This window comes from Eretmochelys imbricata, chromosome 20, assembly GCF_965152235.1.
Source record: "Eretmochelys imbricata isolate rEreImb1 chromosome 20, rEreImb1.hap1, whole genome shotgun sequence".
NCBI lineage: Eukaryota > Metazoa > Chordata > Testudines > Cheloniidae > Eretmochelys > Eretmochelys imbricata.
In genome coordinates this window covers 788,518-811,770 of record NC_135591.1, presented here as the reverse complement: position 1 = coordinate 811,770, position 23,253 = coordinate 788,518, and the positions used below count along the sequence as shown (strand labels likewise).

Below are 23,253 nucleotides of genomic sequence, written 5' to 3'. Positions count from 1 at the left end.
CCAAAGAGACACCTTACCACTCCCCTCCTGGGCCTCATGCTTGCTGAGAGGCAGAGATCCCTTGGCAGCAGCACTGTCAGTGATACAGGGTCGTGTCCCCTGCACTCCCTCTCCAGCTCATCTAGTGCTTTGTAGGCCCTGTTCTACATCCACTGAAGCCAGTGTGAAAGACTTCCATTGACTTGAGTGGGCATTGAATCAGTCCCCCATCTGCATCTGCACTGTAGAGGATCTTGCCACTTATTTCAGGCAGTGCCCAGATGTCTGGGAAAACACACAGACCTTCTAAAAGGATTTGCAAGGATCTGTACACAGAAGGGTGACATGACACTATTGATAGCTAGTTCATTTACCCTTACTGTTATTTATTTGTATTATTGTAAACGTGAATCTGCTTGTCACTGTTAACACGAAGCCTCAGAGTTTTACGAACCCTCTATACCCCCTACAACATGTTTTCCCAAAGCACTCTTACCAGATTTCCTACAGTCAGAACATCTTGAAACTCAGGGGTCATGGGATGGTGTTCCATCGCCATGAAGACAGTGTTCAGCACAATACAGATGGTAATGGCCAGGTCAACAAAGGGATCCATGACGATCATGTTCACTATCTCTTTCAGCTTGATCCAATGCGGGTGGCACTCCCAGATCAGGAAGGTGTTGGCAAATTTGTACCAACAGGGGGGGCACTTCCTCTGGGATTCTTCCAACTCTGCAGTTACAAAACAAAATAGCAAAGAGTCAGGTCTTGTCCTCCTAGATCTGCCTAAATCTGTTAACATGGCTCCAGTATCATTTCACTGCTCCCCTTGGCGGTGTTGAATCCACCTTGCGTCTTTGCTTATACTTTGCTTTAAGCTCTTTGGTGCAGAGTCTCTTTGCTGTATGTTTGTACTGTCCCCAATACTATGGGGCTGGGACTGGGGCCTCTAGGTGATCCCATAATACAAATTACAATAACAATAACGGATCCCATAACTGTTTTACCCAAGAGCCCAACCTGTGGGTTTAGGATGTGATTCAACAATCACTGCAGTTAACGGGACTCCATCTACTGGACTTCACACATCGGGCCCTCAGACCTCACCTATATTCAAAGTTGCACCAGTTTACCTAAAGATGCCATTTTAAACTATGCAACACAGTGGTGTGGACACACTTAGTTCACTTAGTAAAGAATCAATTTGGGATAAATTGGTACAAGCATGGTTAAAATGAATGTTGTCCATTTAGAGAAAGCCACCATGAACGCAACACCCGTGACTTAAGTGGCTTTATTTATTTAAGATATTTTTACATTTCTCCTGGAAACTTATGTTGCTTTTTGCCCATTCTTTGTCCTCCGGTTATTCTATCCAAGCTTCACACAACTGTCCAAGGTGGTCGTTGTATTTTTGCTTGGGAAGGGAGAGATGCTTTGGTGGACTTCTCCAACTCCAATTTGTCTTTTGGTTGCTAAGAATATGGTTGCATTGGTTTTCTGAAAGTTTAAAAAAGGATCACAGCACTGGAGCTGTAGGAGTTTGTGCGGGAGGAAAGCCACACAGAAACCTTGCTCTATTTTCAAAGTATATGTAATTTTCATATATATTATTACAGGATCCTGTAAGAATCAGAGAACACCCCCCCACACACACACGTCTGTCATTCTCAAACTCTTACAGCCTCTTGCATAATATATTTGGAAATCAGAGTCATTTGCTCATCTTGATCTACTGTTTATTTTGGCATTTGTCACATGGAAGTCACTCTCTATTGACAGCTGACACAGCCAAGATCTCAATGCAGTTCAGATCTCTCTATTCTCTGGCTTCAGGCAAAGGAGACTTTCTCCATTCCCCATTTGTGCAGAACACCTATACATTCAGATTGAGTGACAACTATAGTTTCCCTTTTGCATATTGTTATTGGAACCAGAACATACACCAGTTGTTTTTACTCCCCCGCACCTGGGAGTATGAGAGTCTTTGAAGAGGTGCAGATTTAGGTGCAAACAAAATGCACAAGTACTTCTCCAGTGCTTAATTTGTAATGAAAGAGATGCCAGGGCTATGAACTGCCAAGCCTAGAGGTGCCAGGGCTCAGCCCTGGTAAGCCGTGGCACAAAGTAAGCACTGTACTTCTCTAAGGGAGGAATCACCACTAAGTTAAGCATCAATTCTTTGGTGCCTTCACAGCAGCTCAGCAGAAAAATCCATTTGCCTCCCTCTGCTCCGATCACCAACCTCTCTGGCTGTTGTGGTTTCATCTCTGCTAAACACAGCACAAAAACCACCTTTTCCATGGCTGCCTACAAGTAGTTGTGTTGTCCAGATTCCTTCCTTTAATGTCTTTCCACCAATCTCCTTAATGTGATATACATTGTTGTACGGTAATAGCTGTGTGTTGCATTGTTCTAAAGGGGAATTAATACAGCTGTGTAAAATGCTTAGTGCTTTCTCTCTCAGTCTGGAGTTTGTTACAAAGCCACAACTTGGGGCCCAGTTCACAAGACTGAGCCATGGCTCAACAGAACCTGGAGGAATTTGTGGTTCTGAGTAGAAGCCAGGCAGAACTCCAGTTCCACACATCTCCCACCCAAAACACTGAGGTTTCAGTTGAGGGAAGGTTTGAAAATTATCATATGAATCCAAACAAGGGGGGAAAAGAACTACAACCCCCAAAACTGTCACACTGATACAGTAACAAACACATTGCTGCATGAGTCAAACTGGATGCAGAAACAACAGGGATTAAACCCACCACATTCAACTCCATAACACATCAGCCAAGAGGAGAATCTCCTTCTAGTTACCAGCAATAGGTCTTCTAGTTTCTCCAAGGCAGCCAAGGCGTCATTAGGCACACACATAAATACAGACATACACACTAAATTACATGGCATTGTGCACACCTTCTACAAGGGTATTAGTTAAAACAGTCATTATACTGTTGGTTCGATCCTTTCTTCCATAGGATGCATTCAGTTGATCCATTGAGACCAAGAGAGACCCGGTATGTTTCTTTTTAATCTCCACCTCGGTAGTACCCTGCAAAATTCACATGTCTAATTAGAACAGACTCTTGATCAGTCTGAAACTCTGCATATCGTCACATTGGATAGATAGCATGCACCCAAGGGAGAAAATAAAACGGGGGTTTTCCATACTGACGTCATTCCTTATGCACGAGCCTGGTGCGTTTATCTTACGTAACACTATGGATGCTGCTTCCGCAGGCTGCAGCAGTAGTTTGCACTGCTTAAAAAAAATGTGGTTACTGGAAGCTTAGCATTTCCAATATATTCTTAATGCAGAGTATTTGCATATTTAAGACCAACCAAAAGGAGAGTTTTAAAAATTTGGCAGTTTCTGCATAGTCCTTTGCTCCGCAAGAAGCCTAATTTATATCAATCGGAGGAAGGGTGGATTGTTGCTAATGTACTAACTGGGACACAGGAGATCTTGGGTCAGCTCCCACCTCTGCTACAGACTCCCTGTGCGACTTAGCTAGTCACTTAAAAATAGTCCTGCCTTTCTACCACCTTTGTCTGCCCCATCTATTTAGACTGTAAACTCTTTGGGGCAGAGTCCAGCCCATAGAGAACAATGTGAGCTGCTGGTAATTAAGGACAGACTGCAGTGCGAGAGCCCAGCGCTCTCAACTCCCATTCAAGTCAACAGCCAAAATCTGGATTTTGTTATACAAGACAGATGTAATCATTTCTTAGGCTTTGCTCTAGTAAAGGATTAATTGTACCCAATGGGAGCAAATCTAGGCCCAGAGATCTACCGTGTGTGCTACCAACGGTTTATTGCTTTGCCCTCGATACAGGAGTCTGCCATCAGTTGCTTGTGAAAAGAACACATATGCCTTAAACAGCCTTTTGTCTCCCTTTCTTAAGGAAATGAGATACTTACTCTATGAGTGACTAAGGTATCCTGCATAACCCGTGTGATTCCTCAGTGGTCATGATGGCTAATTGGTATTTGCATTGTTTAACTACAGGTATAGCCAGTTATCAAAAAGAACTGCCAAGTAACCAGTGTATCCAGTATCACATAATACAGAAGTCTCTCTTCAGGTGTTTTTCATGCATTCATCATGCTAATTACAGTTTCTAATATTTCCATGCTGTGTTAGAAAGAGAACAAAATATTCAAACTACACATTATATTAACATGCTAACTGGGGAAGAAGGTAGGAACTAAAGTTTAACATAACTAAAGAAGGGTCAATAAAGTCTCAAGGATGAATCAAGGATTAGAGGGTATTAATTTAGGTTGCAAAAATTAAAAAAAAACTGCTTGGAATTTACACACACACTAGCTGGATTTCCCCCAAAAGCTATTTTTTTTAGACAGCTCACAAATGATCTTGCTACCCTTTCTTTTTATCGAAGGCCAAACAATCCCTTCTAACTAGCACATAATAGTACAGGCTCTCTCTGGCTTTCTAGACTAACTTGTTTTGTTGGCATATTTTTAAATGAATTTTTTGACTGAAGTTCATTCAACCCTTTTGTTTTAAAAGGTCACTGTCAAGAGAAAAATCAGATATTAAAAAAAATACAAAGAAAAAGAAAAAATTATTTTCCTCCATTGTGTTAAAAATTTCCCTTGTGGAAAATTCCTGTAGAATTTGAGGGAGATTAAATCAATATGATTCAATAGATATCACCTTAAACAATTTATAGACTGTAAAGGCCCTGATTTGGCAACCTGAGCCAAACTGATGTGCAGCAGTGTGCATGACTGCATAGATCCATATGCATAAATCAGATTGCCGGATTGGGGCCTGATAATTATATTATCCTCTAGGCTTCCATAAGATGGTTTTTAAAATTCTATCGTAAGTTTGTCTCTGTTAAATTCTATAGGATTTCACACAGAAGGATGAGATGATTACAATGGAAGGATTTTAAAAATTAAATTAAGTTTACTTCCCAACCATCTAAACTGATGGTTTCATTTCATTCAACTTGGGCAGTGAAACTAGACTGGTCAGAGTCTCTGCTCTGTTTATAGTCAGTTTCACCACCTGTTTCTCATGCACTAGTGCCATGCTGAGAAAGTTTAAATCTAAAATGACACTGTTTTCACTGAAATTATTTTCTTAATTCCATTAAAACGTTTCTTCCTTACTAGATTTTGTAATATATATTATAAAAAAGAACAAAACCTATATTTGGAATTAAATTTCTTGTCAGTGTTCCCTTTTAAGCTTCATATTTCACCTAGATCCCCCTTCTCATAGGTCTGGTCTTCCCCAAAGCTGTCACTCCTGGTGCCTGATTTGGTTCTTTGTTTGAAATTGCTCTCTCACACTCTCCTCCCTTCACTTCTAAGACCCAAATCCTGCAAGCTGATCCAGGCAGGAGGGTGGCTCCACTTACACTCCAAAGGAGTTCCATGAACTTCAGTGGGTAAGGAAGTAAGACTTTGTTCCATCTAGACCTGACTGCAGGATCGTGGCCTTTGAATGTAAAAATTCTCTGCCCTGTTTACATTTGTTTTTAAAATTATTCCTCCATAAAGGATTTTTTTTTAAATTTGGTGGGAGAAACTTTCCAGCAAATCTTGGTCTATTTCCCCTCCCGCACCAATTAAATAAATTGTTCCTAAGAATTGCCATTACTAATGGCAGGTTTATTATTATATCCTTCATGAAAATCTCAATTCCAAGCCTTTTTTTCCGCCCCCCCAGGAAGCCAGGAGGAGGATGTGGGTCAGTAGGTTACTCAAGAAGAAAGGAAGGGGGTAACTGAAGCATGGCAGTCTTTGAATCCAATACAGACTATATAGTCTGCGGTTAGACAAACCAATTTTCATTCCATCAGGGTTTCCATTTGGCTTGGAGGGCGGCATACAGGAAAGCAGAAGAGGGCAGACCGCCATGCCTAGACTATCTACTCATTGACTTCCTTACACTGTCATCAGTAGCTGCCTTATCTATTTTCACCTCAGGCAGAAGGCGTCCCACGGGCCTATTAGATGCCGGGCCGCCAATAAGGGACACCACGCCATTACAATCCACTGTGCTGTTCCTTTTCACGTTCCGGCGGATGCTGGGGAAGATCCGTGAGGACCGGCTGCCCTGGCTGTACCCACTGTAACCACTGTAGCTGCTTCTCCGTTCCCGGCCACGGAAGGGGACGAAAAGGGAGTCTCTCCTGCCTTCACTCTCCTCCACCGTGCTGTGCTCATCATCAGCAAATTCGTTCTCTGAGCCTGGATCACGGAAGCGCCCTCTGAAGCTGAAGATGCTGCTCTTGCTGTTGTGCCGGGAGAGGAAAGGGGAGCCTGGGATGCTGAGAAGGGACTGGGAGGGAGAAAAGAAAGAACAGTGATGGCGTGAATGGTAGAAAGAAAAGAAAAGCGATATCACAGAAGGCCACTCTCATCCCTGGATCTAGGGCCATCCATTTACACTGGACAAGTCAGTGCAATTGTCTGTTTGGTACAAGTGGCCTCACTACTGTTCCTAAAGGGTAGTTACCTGCATTCCATAAACCGCATCACTTGAACTGAAAGCTCTTTGGGACAGAGAGTGCCTTTTTGTCCTGGTCTGTACAGTGCCCAGCATAGAATCATAGAACTGGAAGGGACCTTGAGAGGTCATCTAGTCCAGTCCCCTGCACTCGTGGCAGGACTAATTATCTAGACCATCCCTGACAGGAGTTTGTCCAACCTGCTCTTAAAAATCCCCAATGATGGAGATTCCACAACCTCCCTAGGCAATTTATTTCAGTGCTTAACCAGTCTGACAGTTAGGAAGTTTTTCCTAATGTCCAACCTAAACCGCCCTTGCTGCAATTAAAGCCCGTTGCTTCTTGTCCTATCCTCAGAAGTCACGAAGAACAATTTTTCTCCCTCCTCCTTGTAAGAACCTTTTATGTACTTGAAAACTGTTCTCATGTCCCCTCTCAGGCTTCTCTTTTCCAGACTAAACAAACCCAATTTTTTCAGTCTTCCCTCATAGGTCATGTTTTCTAGACCTTTAATCATTTTTGTTGCTCTTCTCTGGACTCTCTCCAATTTGTCCACATCTTTCCTGAAATGTGGCGCCCAGAAATGGACACAATACTACAGTTGAGGCCTAATCAGCGCAGAGAAGAGCAGAAGAATTGCTTCTCGTGTCTTGCTTACAACACTCCTGCTAATACATCCCAGAATGATGTTTGCTTTTTTTGCAACAGCGTTACACTGTTTACTCATATTTAGCTTGTGATCCACTATGACCCCCAGCTCCCTTTCTGCAGTACTCCTTCCTAGGCCGTCATTTCCCATTTTGCATGTGTGCACCTGACTGTTCCTTCCTAAGTGGAGTACTTTGCATTTGTCCTTACTGAATTTCATCCTATTTATTTCAGACCGTTTCTCCAGTTTGTCCATAGAATCATAGAATCATAGAAAATCAGGGTTGGAAGGGACCCCTGAAGGTCATCTAGTCCAACCCCCTGCTCGAAGCAGGACCAATTCCCAGTTAAATCATCCCAGCCAGGGCTTTGTCAAGCCTGACCTTAAAAACCTCTAAGGAAGGAGATTCTACCACCTCCCTAGGTAACGCATTCCAGTGTTTCACCACCCTCTTAGTGAAAAAGTTTTTCCTAATATCCAATCTAAACCTCCCCCACTGCAACTTGAGACCATTACTCCTCGTTCTGTCATCTGCTACCATTGAGAACAGTCTAGAGCCATCCTCTTTGGAACCCCCTTTCAGGTAGTTGAAAGCAGCTATCAAATCCCCCCTCATTCTTCTCTTCTGCAGACTAAACAATCCCAGCTCCCTCAGCCTCTCCTCATAAGTCATGTGTTCTAGACCCCTAATCATTTTTGTTGCCCTTCGCTGGACTCTCTCCAATTTATCCACATCCTTCTTGTAGCGTGGGGCCCAAAACTGGACACAGTACTCCAGATGAGGCCTCACCAATGTCGAATAGAGGGGAACGATCACGTCCCTCGATCTGCTCGCTATGCCCCTACTTATACATCCCAAAATGCCATTGGCCTTCTTGGCAACAAGGGCACACTGCTGACTCATATCCAGCTTCTCGTCCACTGTCACCCCTAGGTCCTTTTCCGCAGAACTGCTGCCTAGCCATTCGGTCCCTAGTCTGTAGCGGTGCATTGGATTCTTCCATCCTAAGTGCAGGACCCTGCACTTATCCTTATTGAACCTCATCAGATTTCTTTTGGCTCAATCCTCCAATTTGTCTAGGTCCTTCTGTATCCTATCCCTCCCCTCCAGCGTATCTAGCACTCCTCCTAGTTTAGTATCATCCGCAAATTTGCTGAGAGTGCAATCCACACCATCCTCCAGATCATTTATGAAGATATTGAACAAAACCGGCCCCAGGACCGACCCTTGGGGCACTCCACTTGATACCGGCTGCCAACTAGACATGGAGCCATTGATCACTACCCGTTGAGGATCACTACCCGTCCAGATCATTTTGAATTTTAATCCTATCCTCCAAAGCATTTGCAACTCTTGCCAGCTTGGTATTATCCATAAACTTTATAAGTGCACTCTGTATGCCATTATCTAAATCACTGATGAAGATATTGAACAGAACCAGACCCAGAACTGATCCCTGCGGGAACCCACTCGTTATGCCCTTCCAGCATGACTGTGAACCAATGATAACGATAACGATTTTCCAACTAGTTATGCACCCATCTTATAGTGCTCCATCTAGGTTGTATTTCCCTAGTTTGTTTATGAGACAGTCATGCGAGACAATATCAAAAGCCTTACTGAAGTCAAGATATAGCACATTTACCGCTTCCTCCCCAACCACAAGGCTTGTTACCCTGCCAAAGAAAGCTACCAGGTTGGTTTGACACGATCTGTTCTTGACAAATCCATGCTGACTGTTACTTATCACCTTATGATCTTCTAGGTGTTTGCAAACTGATTGCTTAATTATTTTGCTCCATTATCATCTTTCCAGGTACAAAAGTTGAGCTGACTGGTCTGTAATTCCCCGGGTTGTCCTTATTTCCCTTTTTATAGATGGAAACTATATTTGCCCTTTTCCAATCTTCTGGAACGTCTCCCATCTTCCATGACTTTTCAAAGATAATTGCTAATGATGGGGTCTTGACCCCGATCCAGGTCGATAGGTGCTGTTGTAATACAGATACAAATCACAATCACAGCTAGATCCTTGGGAGCAGGCTCAGCAAAGAGGCCAAGGAATGAACAGGCCATGGAGACTGCACTCCCCTAAAGGGGGCTGCTAAAACCAAGGTTGAACCATATTTGGGTGGCAGTGTGGGAGAAAGCATCCCCAGCTGGTGCCTTTGTGCTGGGCTTTAGGGGAGGACTTTACTCCCTTTGGTCCTCAATCTAGCACTTTTAATATACAAAGAAAATTTTAGGAAAAATGATCGAACCCAAGCATGTTGAGTAAATTTTTCAAAAGCACCTCAGTGACCTAGGAGCCTTAGTTCCATTTTCAAAAGCGACCTGGCACTTATGCGCATAAGTCTAATTGAAAGTCACCTGTGTAACTGCCCTGACTTCAGAGTTATTCCTGATTTCCACTAGGCTCACAGGGACATGCAGGACTTGTTGTGTAAGCAAACACTACAAGATTGGGCCCTAAGTTTCCTCCTGATCCAGCATCAATTAAAAGGAACGGAAAGATTCCCTTGGATTGAAAAGGGCACAGGATGAGGCCCCAAGACAGGAAATGTGACTCTTAATAATGCAAAGGAATGTTACCTGATTCATGATGGAAAATTTCCTTCCCAGCCTGTTGTCTGGCAGCCTAAAAGCTTTTCTCCTCATTCCATCCTCCGATTCAGACTTGAACACCTTCTCGTTGTCACCCTTCTCCTCTCCTTCCAAGAGCTCCTTCTGCTTCCGTTTCTTCCTCCTGTTCCGCCGCTCCTTGTCACTCTTAGAGCTGAGTTTGGAAATCTCAGAAGAGCTCTGAGACACCCTCCCCCTGCCATCATCCTCCACAGCATCTTCTGAGACCGTCCCTGCCGAAGTGACCATGGCAGCAGCCTGAGGGGAAAGGGACAAAATTAATTTGTTCCTTATTTAGTGGACAGGGAAAGGGAGTGGGTAAGACAGAAAAATGACAGTCATCTCGCAGAGGCAGTGGAGTGGAATGGTTACAGCATGGGGGGCTGAGCTAGGAATCCACATCTCTCTTTCCTGCTCTGGGAAGTTGTGTGGTCTAATGCTTAGTGCACCGGATCAGGACACCAGACTCCTAAGTTCTACTTCCTCCTTAAAATGGGGATTTTGTGCAAATGTTTAGAATACAGGACTGGGATCCAGAACTTGTGGGTTCTGCTGCAGACTCCCCTTGGTTCAAGTAACTTCACTTCTTTGTCCCTCAGTTTAGTCCTCTCTCTGATGAGTAGAAATAATACTTATCTGCCTTACATGGGTGTGGCAAGGCTCAGCTAGAACCGAGAGCTGTTCTGACATTCTCTGGTGATAGATGCTTTAACCAGTGCAATGCAAATAATAGAACGAATCTGTGGCTTTCTAAGAACTTTGCAGTTACCATTGTGCTATACACCTGGACTGTCACAGAGGTAGCAGAGACAGAACCCAGGTCGTCTTGCTACAAAAACGCAGGCCACTGCCACTTTAGCTAAAGGAGAAACTCCGTAAAAAATGTTAGCAATATGTTGGGCATAGGAACACAGGGTGAGCAATTCTAATTCCATCCAACAGAGCGCAGTGAGGCCCAGACACACCACTCAGTTCATTACTGTATTTTCATAATTTTATATGACTCTGTTTTGTAATTAATGGTTCAGAAAAAAAATTATAACAACCTAAAAAAAAAGAATTAATCAAAACTGTAACCTGCGCATCTTCCTGCTGCCTTTTCAGCTGTTCCAACATGGCCTTGAATTCTGCTTCCTTTTGCTCCGCTTCCTCCAGCGTGGCCTGGTTCTGCTCCTCATAAGCCATGGCTACCACAGCCAAGATCAGATTGACCAGATAGAATGAACCCACAAAGATAACCAGGACAAAGAATATCATGTACGTTTTTCCTGCTGCTCGCAAGGTCTGAAAAAGAGACAGCAATTTCCCTATCACTTTGATTCAGAAGAGACTGTCTACAATATGGATCTGAGCAGCCAATCACAGTTCTCCTGATGGATGATTCTAAAGAAAAATACATCGGTATCATACATACGAAGTGTTATCTAATTTTTTAGCAGAATCCATTCTAAAGAATTAGGATACACAGCACACCCAACAACCTTGGGCCCAAGCAGTGAAATGACTCTTCTCCTTCCTTTAAGGACAAGCCTGATGCTATGTCAGGCAGGAGTAAAGGTTGTAAATCTGACCAAAAGATGGAAGTTTTCAGGGATTCAGAAATACAGTATGAAACTCAATGCCAAGCACAGAGATTCTTTTGAAACAATGCTGGTTCAGCATGATGCCAACCTGCTAGAGAAGTCTGAATTGTTCTTAGACAACATGGATGGACACACTTTACCCTTCAAAGCACCTGGATGCCCTGTGTTATACTACAAGAGTATCAGCAAAGCTCAGGTGCGCACTTATGCACAGAATCTTAGTTAGAAGATTTAGCAAAACAGAACAGCCTCCAGGCTGAAAACAGTCAAGAATGCTACATGTGCTCTCCCTGGTGCCATTCTTCCCCTCCTTAAAAATACAACTCCTCCTAAGTCACACAACCATACACTTGTGGGTGGCTCCCTCAGACCCTTAAAAAACTCCCCATCCTCCCACAAATGTGTATGAAATTACAGGCAACAAAACATTGTAAGCAAAAGAGAAGCAATGCATTTACTTACTAACTGATACAAGTTTTCCCAAAAATCCTGAGTCATAAGGCGAAATAAGGCTAGGAAAGCCCAGCTGAAAGTGTCAAAGCTTGTGTAGCCATAGTTTGGATTCCTTCCTGCTTTCATGCATGTGTAACCCTCTGGACATTGGCTGCAGAAAAGAGGAAAGCAGTTTCAGGGTATCAATAGTGTAAGAGCCATAAGGACAGATGAACAGGAGGCTTGTTGCCAAAGGCTGTGATGACTTTCACAGCAGCAAGGTGCAACATTTCATATGTGCTTTATTTTCATGGGGACAAAGCGGTTGGCAAAAAAACAGGGCAGTTGACAACCATGGAGACAGAAGCCCTTATCCACAGAATGCAGCAGTACAAGGTTATTCATATTGCCTGACCAAACCTGAGCTGGACAGGCTAGCTACAGGGGTAAGAGCCTATTACAATCTTCATACCCACTGGTGACCTGAACAAAAGCCCCTTGAGCCAATTGGAGTTTTTCCATGTTCTTCAGTGGGCTTTGGATCAGCCCTCAATCCTTGGCCTTGCTGCAGGCCAGCCAGTGCCAACTGTGGTGATGGTAGGTGATGTGACATGGGTTACCATTGGGATCTAGATTAAGAACCACCAACTTACTTAATATTGACCAACGAATGGCCATCACAAGGTAAGAACAGTTACTACTGACCAAGGCTGGATTGGAACCAGCAATCTAAAAGTGAAAAGCTCTAGATCATTCCCAGCCATCCTGAGCCTTTCAGGCCTCCTGAATAATCTAAATGACTTGAGGTTGAAATTCAAGGACCCCATAAATTCATTTTCTTGTTCTCTTGCTTTTATACCAATCAAGTTTTCTACTGTGACCCAAATTAACCAGCAACTGTAAGTTTTTGACTAAACAGAATTAATTTACTAATGCTAATGGAAATACCATTATCTGTATTTCAAGCATGCATTACATAGATTTTAAATAAGGTAATTAAATACGAACGCTAAAGTTTAGGGACAGGGTTTTCGAAGAGCTATGGGCAGCTGGGCACCCAGGACTGGATTTCAAGTGTCCAAGGGCCAGATTTTTAGAAGTAGTTAGGCGCCCAAAGCCCTAAATGATTTAGGACAATTCTCATTGAGAAGCAATGAGAACAGTGCTTCTAACTTCCCAAATCTCCTTTGAAAATCCCATCCTAGTACGGCTACGATCCATTTGCTAGTGAACTGGGAGAATGTAGCCTGAAACATTCCATACACATCAGTTGCTTAATTTTAAGTGGTGCAGAATGAACCACAAATAATGAATTTGTCTTTTTAAAACAGAAGTTATATTTTTGTTTACATATGACACCGCAGTCCAGCAAGCCTACACGAATACCCTGTGTCAGGCATGATACATGCAGAGTAGAGAGACAGTTACTAATGGGGTGCATTCAATGAAAGGAGAACAGGCTACATGGAATCACCTTTAAGCCTGTGCCACCACTAAGCTCTATGAAAGCCATTGGAGAAGAAAGACATTCTTTACTTTTAATAAAGTCCAACACTTACCCTGCATCTGAGCTGTTACCACAGAGCAAAGGATCAAGGGCCCCAGGGATTACGTAAAAGTTTGCTGAAAAAAAATGTTAAAACACATATGTATGCACACTGCACACTTAATGGACTCAGCATATTACAAAACTACAGAAGCCTTAACAGAGCAGTCATCTAGGTTCTTCCTGGAAGTTAATACAGCCGTTTGAGCGCAAATACAAATGAATCGCTGGCACACTGGAGCAAGTTAATTCAAGAGTGGGGAAGCAAGGGAGAAGCTGCGAAGAGCTGGACCCTGATTCTCCACTACCTTGCGCTTTGTGTTGTCACTTACACCTGTGTAAGCCCTACTAGCCTGTTTACCTGCTTTGCACAAGTACAAAAGGAGATACAAGGCACCCAGTCACTTCAGGTGGAAATATGGTGAGTGAGAACCAAGCGAAAACCAAATAACGGAGCTCAGGAGCCAGGTCGATGCTTTCATCTGCAGAGCTGATAGCATTCACAGACATTTCCTCGCTGTTCCCGCTCACCATGTTTACACCTTGTTTTTATTCGGGGACAAGTTTTTGCTCTTGTTAATGTTTGGGGAATAGGCTGCTCTTTGAGCTAGTACCTGTATCTACACGGCATTTGGGCACAGACACAAGTATTTAGGGTTCATTATCCCCATTTGTATAAAAGTCAACCAGTCAGGATGAAGAACTGATATCAGGTAATAAAGGTTGCCTGTTGCACACCATGAATAGAGAAAAGGAAAGGAGTACTTGTGGCACCTTCGAGACTAAACAGTTTATTTGCACATAAGCTTTCGTGAGCTACAGCTCACTTCATCGGATGCATCCAATGAAGTGAGCTGTAGCTCACGCTCAAATAAATTGGTTAGTCTCTAAGGTGCCACAAGTCCTCCTTTTCTTTTTGCGAATACAGACTAACACGGCTGCTACTCTGAAACCTGTCATGAATAGAGAATAATCAAATAGCTCATAGGTTGCAATTAATTTGCATGAACTGTTAGAGTGATTGAAAATAAATAAGTAGGAAAGGAAAGGACAACAGGCTTAGTTTTACAACTAAACTATTAGTTACAAATGGTTCAACATGCTCCGTAGGTCTCTTTGCACATATCTTTTCCAAATGCTTGGTCTTTTTCTAAATCAATGCTGACTGACACACAAAGATAAGGCTTTAAGAGACAGGAGGCCAGGATGCAAGAATGGCAGTTGGAAGAGGATGCTGGACATAGATATAATGGGAAAGTGGGGGTCAGGTCAAGGCTTAATACAAAGAAAGCATGTACAGCTCAGTGGAGGATTGAGAGAAGCTTATTGTGCCCCACGCCCTGATGCTGGGAGCCTCCCTGCTATAGAACTAGGATTTAAGAATCAAATACATGAGCCACTTTTTCAATCCCTAAAGCCCTCTCTGCAGAGCTGTATGCAATCTTGGCTGACCACTCATGAATAACACTTGATAAGACACAGCCAGAGAGAAGGAATCCCTGAAGCAAGGAAGTAGCTTTCAAAAACTCTACATTTAAAACTAAACAGACTGGGCTCTAAAAATCTTTGGCACAGAACTCACTGTGGGTTGGACAAACAAGTTGCAAACCTGGGCCAAGTATCAAGTGAGCCTTGAACCATGGGCCACAGTGTAGGGTTTGTCCTTGAAACCAGGTGATGTAGTGATAATTGGGGCCTAGTAGACCTACTCCATTTGTGAGCCCAACTGTGGGAAAGGAGATAAAAGTTTATAAGGTGTGACAATCTGTAACAATAAATATAGATGGGGAAAAGTGCAAAAGGTAGAGACAGGCTGAATTAGTCCAAACAAAAATGCCAACTGATATAATTCAAGGACTGTGTTAAGATCATGTCGATAAACAAGAAAAGTGAGGGACTGGAAATCAATGAACCAAAGGTGGATTGTCAGAAATTAGACCTAATCTGTAGACAAAATAATGAGAGGATAGGTTATTCTGCTCATCATTCCCTTTTTGGGTCCTTTTGGGGGGCAAGGAGGCAAAAGTGAACACAATTGCTGACTAAAAGAAGTGAGCTTCACTATTATGGCTGCACCCGCAACATTTCCTGGGACCCCTGGCTTTACTGGGACACCATTTGGTCTTTGTCATCCTGATCCTCAAATTTTGAAATTTACTGAAATTTAATGATGTGTTTGCCATGGTACTAAGCAGGTTGAGGTCTCTGTATACCAGTAAAACTGCTTAACATTGGACAGGTTTCAGAGTAACAGCCGTGTTAGTCTGTATTCGCAAAAAGAAAAGGAGTACTTGTGGCACCTTAGAGACTAACCAATTTATTTGAGCATGAGCTTTCGTGAGCTACAGCTCACTTCATCAGTTTCCACGGTATGCATCTGATGAAGTGAGCTGTAGCTCACGAAAGCTCATGCTCAAATAAATTGGTTAGTCTCTAAGGTGCCACAAGTACTCCTTAACATTGGACAGTGGCAGGGTCATTTAACACCTTTAAATCTTTGGAACCATTTACTCCATTGAAATTAATACAACGATGAAACTTGGGGATTTAAACTAATTTTTTCTCTGGAGTTTTTGGTTCCACTTTTGCTGGAAAAGAACCAGCACTATGGAACACCAACACAACCATCCTCTGATGTAATTAAAACATGGTTGGTGCTTCAAGCACACTCCAGGGTCAAGGATGACACACTCTCCAGTACCACCTACACTCAAGGCAGAATTGTGTTTTAGCTACTTTGTGGAGGTGGACAGGACCACCATTTTGTGGGGTTCGAATCGCAAAGCAAAAGTCACATTGATCTAAACAAAATAACGTAGGTTGAGCACAGATCTACAGAGCTTTGCACAGGCCTCTCCAGATCTGCAACGTTATAACAAGGACTGGCCAGTCCAATGGACAGTGGTTATTTTAGGAACAGCACTCACCATGCTGAAATGGACAAAGCCATGATTTTCCAAAGTGAATCTGGATGCCCAATTTAAGACACCTTAAAGAGACCCAATTTCCAGAAAGTGCTGAGAAACCAGGGCCTTTAAGGTGCCTGAAGCTGGGCACCCAAAATCTCAAGTCATTTTGAAAATCTTGGCCAACAACATTTTGTCATGTAAAAAGGAAACAGATTTTAGGGAGCATTGCTGCAGAAATACCTACAGACATTGTTGGTGTATTCTTGCCAGTCAAACCCCCTGGTGCCATTCTCTAGTAAGCTCTTATTGAGGTTAATTGGCCATATTACACACTTGTTCCTCAAATTGCCCATAAACAGCTGCAGGCCGATTAAAGCAAAGACACTGAGGCAAAACACTGTCAAAATCATTACATCTGACAGTTTCTTCACAGACTGAATTAGGGCACCCACAATGGTCTTCAAGCCTGCAGAGAGAAAATAGGGCTAGAAATCACTTTCATATAATTATCACACAGACAATACATTGCACATTACATCTGTAACACAGTGGCAAAAGGTCATTGCTTAAGGACAGCCAGGTCCATGTGAAATTGAAGATGCACTGGATCTATTCCGGTTTTCCCCTACTGTACATTGATTAAAGCAAAAAGTATAAGGGGGGGGGGGGTGGAGGGAAGCTGAGCCAAATGAATCCTGGGTGTAACTCCACTGACTTCAGTGAAGGAAAAGGAATAAATCTGACCCAGTGTCTTAAAACAAATTAAAATACACCGGACCCTTGCTAGAACGCACGTCTATCTAGCACAAATTCGCAAATAATGCGGTCACGGCCATGGATCCCAAATTTAATTACTTTAATTGCAGTTCATTCTAATGCAGTCCCTTCGTTAACGCGGTACCGGGCATGGATCCCAAATCCCGCGTTCTAGCAGGGGTCCGGTGTATTAAAAGGTCACCATTCAAAATCTTTGTTCTCTAGTGACAGCGCATATATAGGAGCCTCTGAGATGAATGTTAGGGCTTGTCTGCACACAGATGTTACACCCAGTTAAATCAGTGCAAAATCTAATTTAGTTAAACTGATGCAAACCCCTGTGCGGACAGTCTTATCTGGGTTTAAACCTTGTTCATATGGTGCAAGCTACACAGATATAAGCCAGGTTTAAAAGGATATCAGATTGTCCACATACACAGTCGCATTTGTTTAAACTGGTTTAAAACACACACCTTTAGTTAAACCTGTGTAAATTTCCATTTTAGACTGGCCTTTACTCTTTCAATCTGGCATAAGAGGATTCCACGAAAAGTGTTAGGATTTTCTCCAGTATAAACTGCCTCTTTGGGACTCTATAAACTTGGAGCCAAAGCTGCACAAGACAGTTAAGAACATAGGAATGGCTATACTGGGTCAGACCAATGGTCCATCTAACTAGCCCAGTATCCTGTCTTCCAACAGTGGCCAAAGCCAGGTGCCCCAGTGATCCATCCCATCACCCATTCCCAACTTCTGGCAAACAGAGGCTAGGGACACCATCCCTGTCCATCCTGGCTAATAGCCATTGATGGACCTATCCTCCATGAACTTATTTAGTTCTTTTTTGAACCCTGTATAGTCTTGGCCTTCACAACATCCTCTGGCAAGGAGTTCCACAGGTTGATTGTGCATTGTGTAAAAAAAATACTTCCATTTGTTTGTTTTAAACCTACTGCCTATTAATTTCATTTGGTGACCCCTAGTTTTTGGGTTATGAGGAGGAGTAAATGTCACTTCCTTATTTACTTTCTCCACACCACTCATGATTTTATAGACCTCTATCATATACCCCCTTAGTCATCTCTTTTCAAAAAGCTGAAAAGTCCCACTCTTATTAATCTCTCCTCAGATGGCAGCCATTCCATACCCCAATCATTTTTGTTGCCCTTTTCTGAACCTTTTCCAATTCCAGTATATCTTTTTTGAGATGAGGTGACCACATCTGCACGCAGTATTCAAGATATGGGCGTACCATGTATTTATATTGAGGCAATATGATATTTTCTGCCTTATTATCTATCCCTTTCTTAATGATCCCCAACATTGTTTGCTTTTTTGACTGCCGTTGCGCATTGAGTGGATGTTTTCAGAGAACTATCCACAATGACTCCAATATCTCTTTCTTGAGTAGTAACAACTAATTTAGACCCCATCATTTTATATGTATCTTTGGGATTGTTTTCCAATGTGCATTACTTTGCATTTATCAACATTGAATTTCATCTGCCATTTTGTTGCCCAGTCACCCGGTTTTGAGAGATCCTTTTGTAGCTCTTTGCAGTCTGCTTTGGACTTAATTATCTTGAGTAGTTTTGTATCATCTGCAAATGTTGCCACCTCACTGTTTAACCCCTTTTTTCAGATCAATTATTAATATGTTCCTCAGATGTGTCACCTAAAAAGATTGGCTCCGGTTTGGGAATCTCCCTCACATCCTCAGCCATGAAGACCGACGCAAAGAATTCATTTAGTTTCTCTGCAATGGCCTTATCGTCGGATCCTTTAGGATCTCAATCGTCCAGTAGCTCCACTAGTTGTTTAGCAGCCTTCCTACTTCTGATGTACTGAAAATTTTTTTGCTATTACTTTAAGTCTTTGGCTAGTTGTTCTTCAAATTCAGTTGATGTATGTGGTTTAATATGAACGACAGAACGTGTCTTAGGCAAGAAATAAAAGGGATCTTCCAGGCTCAGTCTGATCTGCCCAGGTACCATCCTTCAATTCAGTGGACAATTTGCATGAGCAAGGAATGCAGAATAACACCTTCAATCAGACCTACGTGAAAGATATGCAGAACCCAGTCAGAAGTCAACAGGAATTTGGAGTGTAGAAGAAAAACAAGGGTAGACCCTTAAAAAACAAACAACTCTAACATCCAGCGGGATTGTTCTGCATTTATAGCATGAAGGGAGGAAAAGCAGACAAGAGCTTTGCTGCACGTGGATTTCAGACAGAATTTCTAAGGGTGGCCATAAGTGACTCTGGAAAATAATCCTGGGATGTTCCCTCCCATGGCAACTTCCAACTCAACACTGCTCCATTTACAAAGGCCAAAACGGTTTTCCAACCACAAAACTGCCAGGCCCCACAAACTCAAGCACCGCTTCAGTAAATTAAAATAAAAGCCACCTTCATCCTGCTTACTGACTGACTAAGAAAGAGAAGCAACATTTTCACCACGACAAAACCAGTTAGATGAGCTCAAGGTAAAATCCCTCACCTCTCCCTGGAGCTCTAAGCCCCATGTCCACGAGACACAACAGAGACCATCAACATCAAATGTTTCTGCCAATATTAGATCTCAGTTTCAGCTAGAAATTCGTGCTTAGCCCTCCACCTCCTTATTCATATTATAAACAGTACTGATAACTTTTAAAAGCATCCATGAACGCGAAGTTACTCCCTTTGTCTGTTCTGTCTCACTTCTTCTGCTTTGGCAAATCAGACCCTTTCATGCCTTGCAAAATTCTACTCAGGCAGCAACTAATTTTTGGTCTTTGACAAACAAATAAAATGTTGTTAGTTTCTCATCATCCTCCTCATCCTGTCGGAGCTGGGCAAGCAGGTTGTGCGTACAGGCTGGTCAGCTTTCCCATAAGAGTTCAGCACGGGTGCCCCTACATCCTTTCCAGAGCAAGTGGGAAAGATGTGTCACAAAATATTTGCCATACCAGATCATGTCACAGGTGGATTTAGTCTGGTGTCCCATCACTAGCTCTGGCCTTGACTGCATAGTATTCCATAGAAAAGTTATCTAGGCCCCTACTCCTACACTCCTGAGCCATCTCCAAACTTCATCCTCCAAAATATTTTTCCAGATAAGAAATGTAGTTTACCTTTCTTCACTCTGCCCAGGGAATTGGATCATATACAACTTCTGAAAAGAAATCCCTACCTAACCTTTTAGAGATCTGATAAGAGAGACTCCTATGAGACTGGCATCCTTCCTTTTAACATATTTACTGAAGTGCTTTTTCCATCAGCCACAACGATAACTTATCCCTTTAATTCATACTCAGAAGGAGGCATTTAATGAGTCATTAAATGTTGTGCTTTATGAATCTCTTACTCCCTTAATCTACTGTTAGCTGTGAGCACTTTTGATACACTTTATTATTCCCAGACCATGTATGGATTTCCATCCCTTGCCTCCCAAAACCTCACCACATCCATCAGTGCTTCCATACAATTGTAATTGATATTAACTTCCCCCTCATCACTGCTTTAGCTACCTCCCAAGAGGGCTTTAGGTTTAAAAACTCCAGAAATGTTAGCCTTGTTAAGCCCAAGCAATCATCCCAGGCTTAAGATGCTTCCTCAGACCACCACCAGCCTTCTATAACAACCTCTTGGGCAATCAACCCCTCTTATGCTTGTCTATAGGCACTAGTTTTGAAGTAGAGAGAGTGTGCAACAGTTCCAGCAGTAAATATTTCAGCTAGGATTGGATCAGCCCAAAGCTCTGGCTCAGATCACCACACCAGCCTTCAATTGTCAGCTGTCAGACCCTCCTAGGTTACCAGCAGCTTCATCCAAAGCCCACGGAAGTCAATTAAAAGATTCCCATTGATTCTAATGAACTTTGCATCAGGGTCCAGATCAGAAGTCTTTGCACCTAATCACTGTTCTCTGCCTAGATATTACATGCAAGTATTTATATATTTCCATGCATACTTTGTTTTGACAGAATTAGCTGGTTGCTTCCGATCCATCTTTATTGTATGATCTATGTGTTGCAGAATGCTCAGACCTAGAATACATGGCTAAATTGGTCTTTGGTGTAATGGTTCTTGAGACCACATTGTAAGTCTGGAGTAATTCATTTCCACAATGAGATCAGAAGGAGCTGAAATTTGTCTGCATCTTCAACCAAGTGGTCAACACTGTAATTGGCAGAAGTGGCCAAGCATGAAGTTAAGGTCGCAGTCTCCCCTAAATGCCTGGTTTCAGATCCCACTCCTAGTATTATGACTGCTTTGACTGGGTGAAATCCTTATGGCCTGTGTAATGCATGGAGTCGGACTAGATCATCATAACGGTCCCTTCATGGCCTTAAAATCTGAATAAATGGCACTCATTTTTAGAGCCATACAATGCAGACTTCTGGACCTGCCCCAAAATCCAGCAATCAGCAAAAACTTGTGAAGCAAGATTAGACGTGGTGATTTTTATTTTTAAATTTCTGAGCAAAGTGAAGCCAGCTTGTACTGCAACCTCATTGGAGCTCACAGGCGCAGGCCAGGCCAGTAATTGGATGGGAGAATTCTACAGAAAATCAGATTGCTATGGGAAGTGTTGATGATTCGGTGGGAGTTCCTCCCATCTGCATCACTACTTAACTGATGATCGGGGCTGGTGCTACTGAAGGTGCTGCCTTTTGGATGAAGTGTAAAATTGAGGCCTCCCGCCACTTTTGGTTGCTAAAGATTGCATGGCATTTTTATCCTCCAATGGCTGCTTGACAACCCTCTTCTGTGAAATACGATTGGTGAGTTTCATTGGTGAGCATCACAACTGGTATCATAAGAACATAAAACATCCTTGCTGGATGTCTCAGTAGGGAGCCCAAAGATTAAATGAGCTGTGAAGAATCGGTCCTCCAGGACACGGATTATGCACACTGGTCCAAAACCTCATGGGGAAACTAGCACTGATCATGCTGCTCCTGTTCTGTGGACACAGTGCTTCAGTTGCCAGGGCCAACTTTTTCTAGTCACCAGCTGGAAAGTCACATGAAAAATTTAAGCATTAAAACCTCTCAGTCCAGAAATGCTTGTTCATCAGGAAAAAGCCTCATACTGCAGCTTGCTCCCTCTAAGCAACGAGGATGTTTCCACTTCAACTTATAATCAACTTGCCTCAAATGTTTTCATACCATTAAACTGCAAGTGGGCTGGAGCTGAGTCATACGATCCTCTCCTTCCTCCAGGACTTTTTTAGACCACATAGATTTACATGGCCCTTCTGCAGATCTCAGTGTTAAATAATGCAACAAAGCTGAAAGATTTATCAAGCCATGTACATTTGTGTCCACATTCAGGGAGAGCACGATGCAGTTGCTTCTGTGCATGGTACATTCCAGGGCAGAAAACGCTCTAGGGGGAAAATTTTCCAGTGACAAAAATGTTTCTTTGGCAACCTACAGTTTGTGTCCATTTGTTTTCCAAATGTCTTCCTTTTGGATATGCTGTATGGACAATCTGCTCAATGGCCAGACTCTATGATGCAGTATTTTACTGTATCTCAGAATTATAGATAAGTTATTGTGTGCGTTATTAGGAGTGGCATCTAGAGGCCCCAGCTGAGAGTGGAGCCCCATTGGAGTAGGTGCTGTGTCTACGCAGAATAAGAGGCAACCCCTGTCCTGGAGAGTTAATCTAAATGGCCATCTAAATGGACAAGACAAATGAAGACTGAAGATGCTCATCTGGGAAATGAGGCACAAAGAGAGTAAACAGCTTGCCTAGGGTTACACAAGGAGTCTGTGGCAGAGTGGGGAACTGAATGCAGATCTCCTGAATCGCAGCCCAGTGCCTTAATCGCAAGCTTGCCCTTCCTGATCAAGTGGCTGGAATCAGTGAGAGCTCTCAGCCCCATCTAGCGCCCCATATCTGGGACTTGCAACTAAACTTGGAGCTACACTCCAGGTGCAACTATGTTTTTGTGACCCGTTCATTACACTCATTTGACTCAGTTGCAACAAGCATGGCTGAGCTGGGTCTACAGAGCAGCCCTTTTCAGCATTTTGTGCATCTCCACCATTCATGCCACCTGCTGTAACCATGGTTGCTGTCACAGCATACCGGAAAAATCTGAGCAGTTATCCCATGGTGTCTCAGTAGGTGACGCCCATAAAGCAACACCCGTAGCACATAGGGCAATCGATTCTAGAGTGTCTTGCATCACATAGAGCTGGAGCCAGAATGGCCAACCAGGATGAGAATCAGATGTTAAAAGGAGACTTTTTTACCTTTCATCAAACACAAACAAAAACAAAAATGAGA

General features: G+C 42.9%; 1 protein-coding gene across 1 annotated transcript in view; it reads right to left on the bottom strand.

Annotated features, from left to right (window-relative positions):
• The window catches only part of SCN8A (sodium voltage-gated channel alpha subunit 8), a 171,245-nt gene that overhangs the window by 40,885 nt on the left and 107,107 nt on the right, over positions 1–23,253 (bottom strand). The window contains exons 7-14 of the mRNA XM_077838488.1: positions 16,458–16,679; positions 13,318–13,381; positions 11,789–11,930; positions 10,821–11,027; positions 9,714–10,001; positions 5,943–6,302; positions 2,896–3,031; positions 476–714 (exon numbers count right to left, since the gene is read on the bottom strand). Of these exons, the coding sequence (XP_077694614.1) occupies positions 476–714; positions 2,896–3,031; positions 5,943–6,302; positions 9,714–10,001; positions 10,821–11,027; positions 11,789–11,930; positions 13,318–13,381; positions 16,458–16,679 (1,658 nt within the window). The remainder of the gene's footprint in view (positions 1–475; positions 715–2,895; positions 3,032–5,942; positions 6,303–9,713; positions 10,002–10,820; positions 11,028–11,788; positions 11,931–13,317; positions 13,382–16,457; positions 16,680–23,253) is intronic.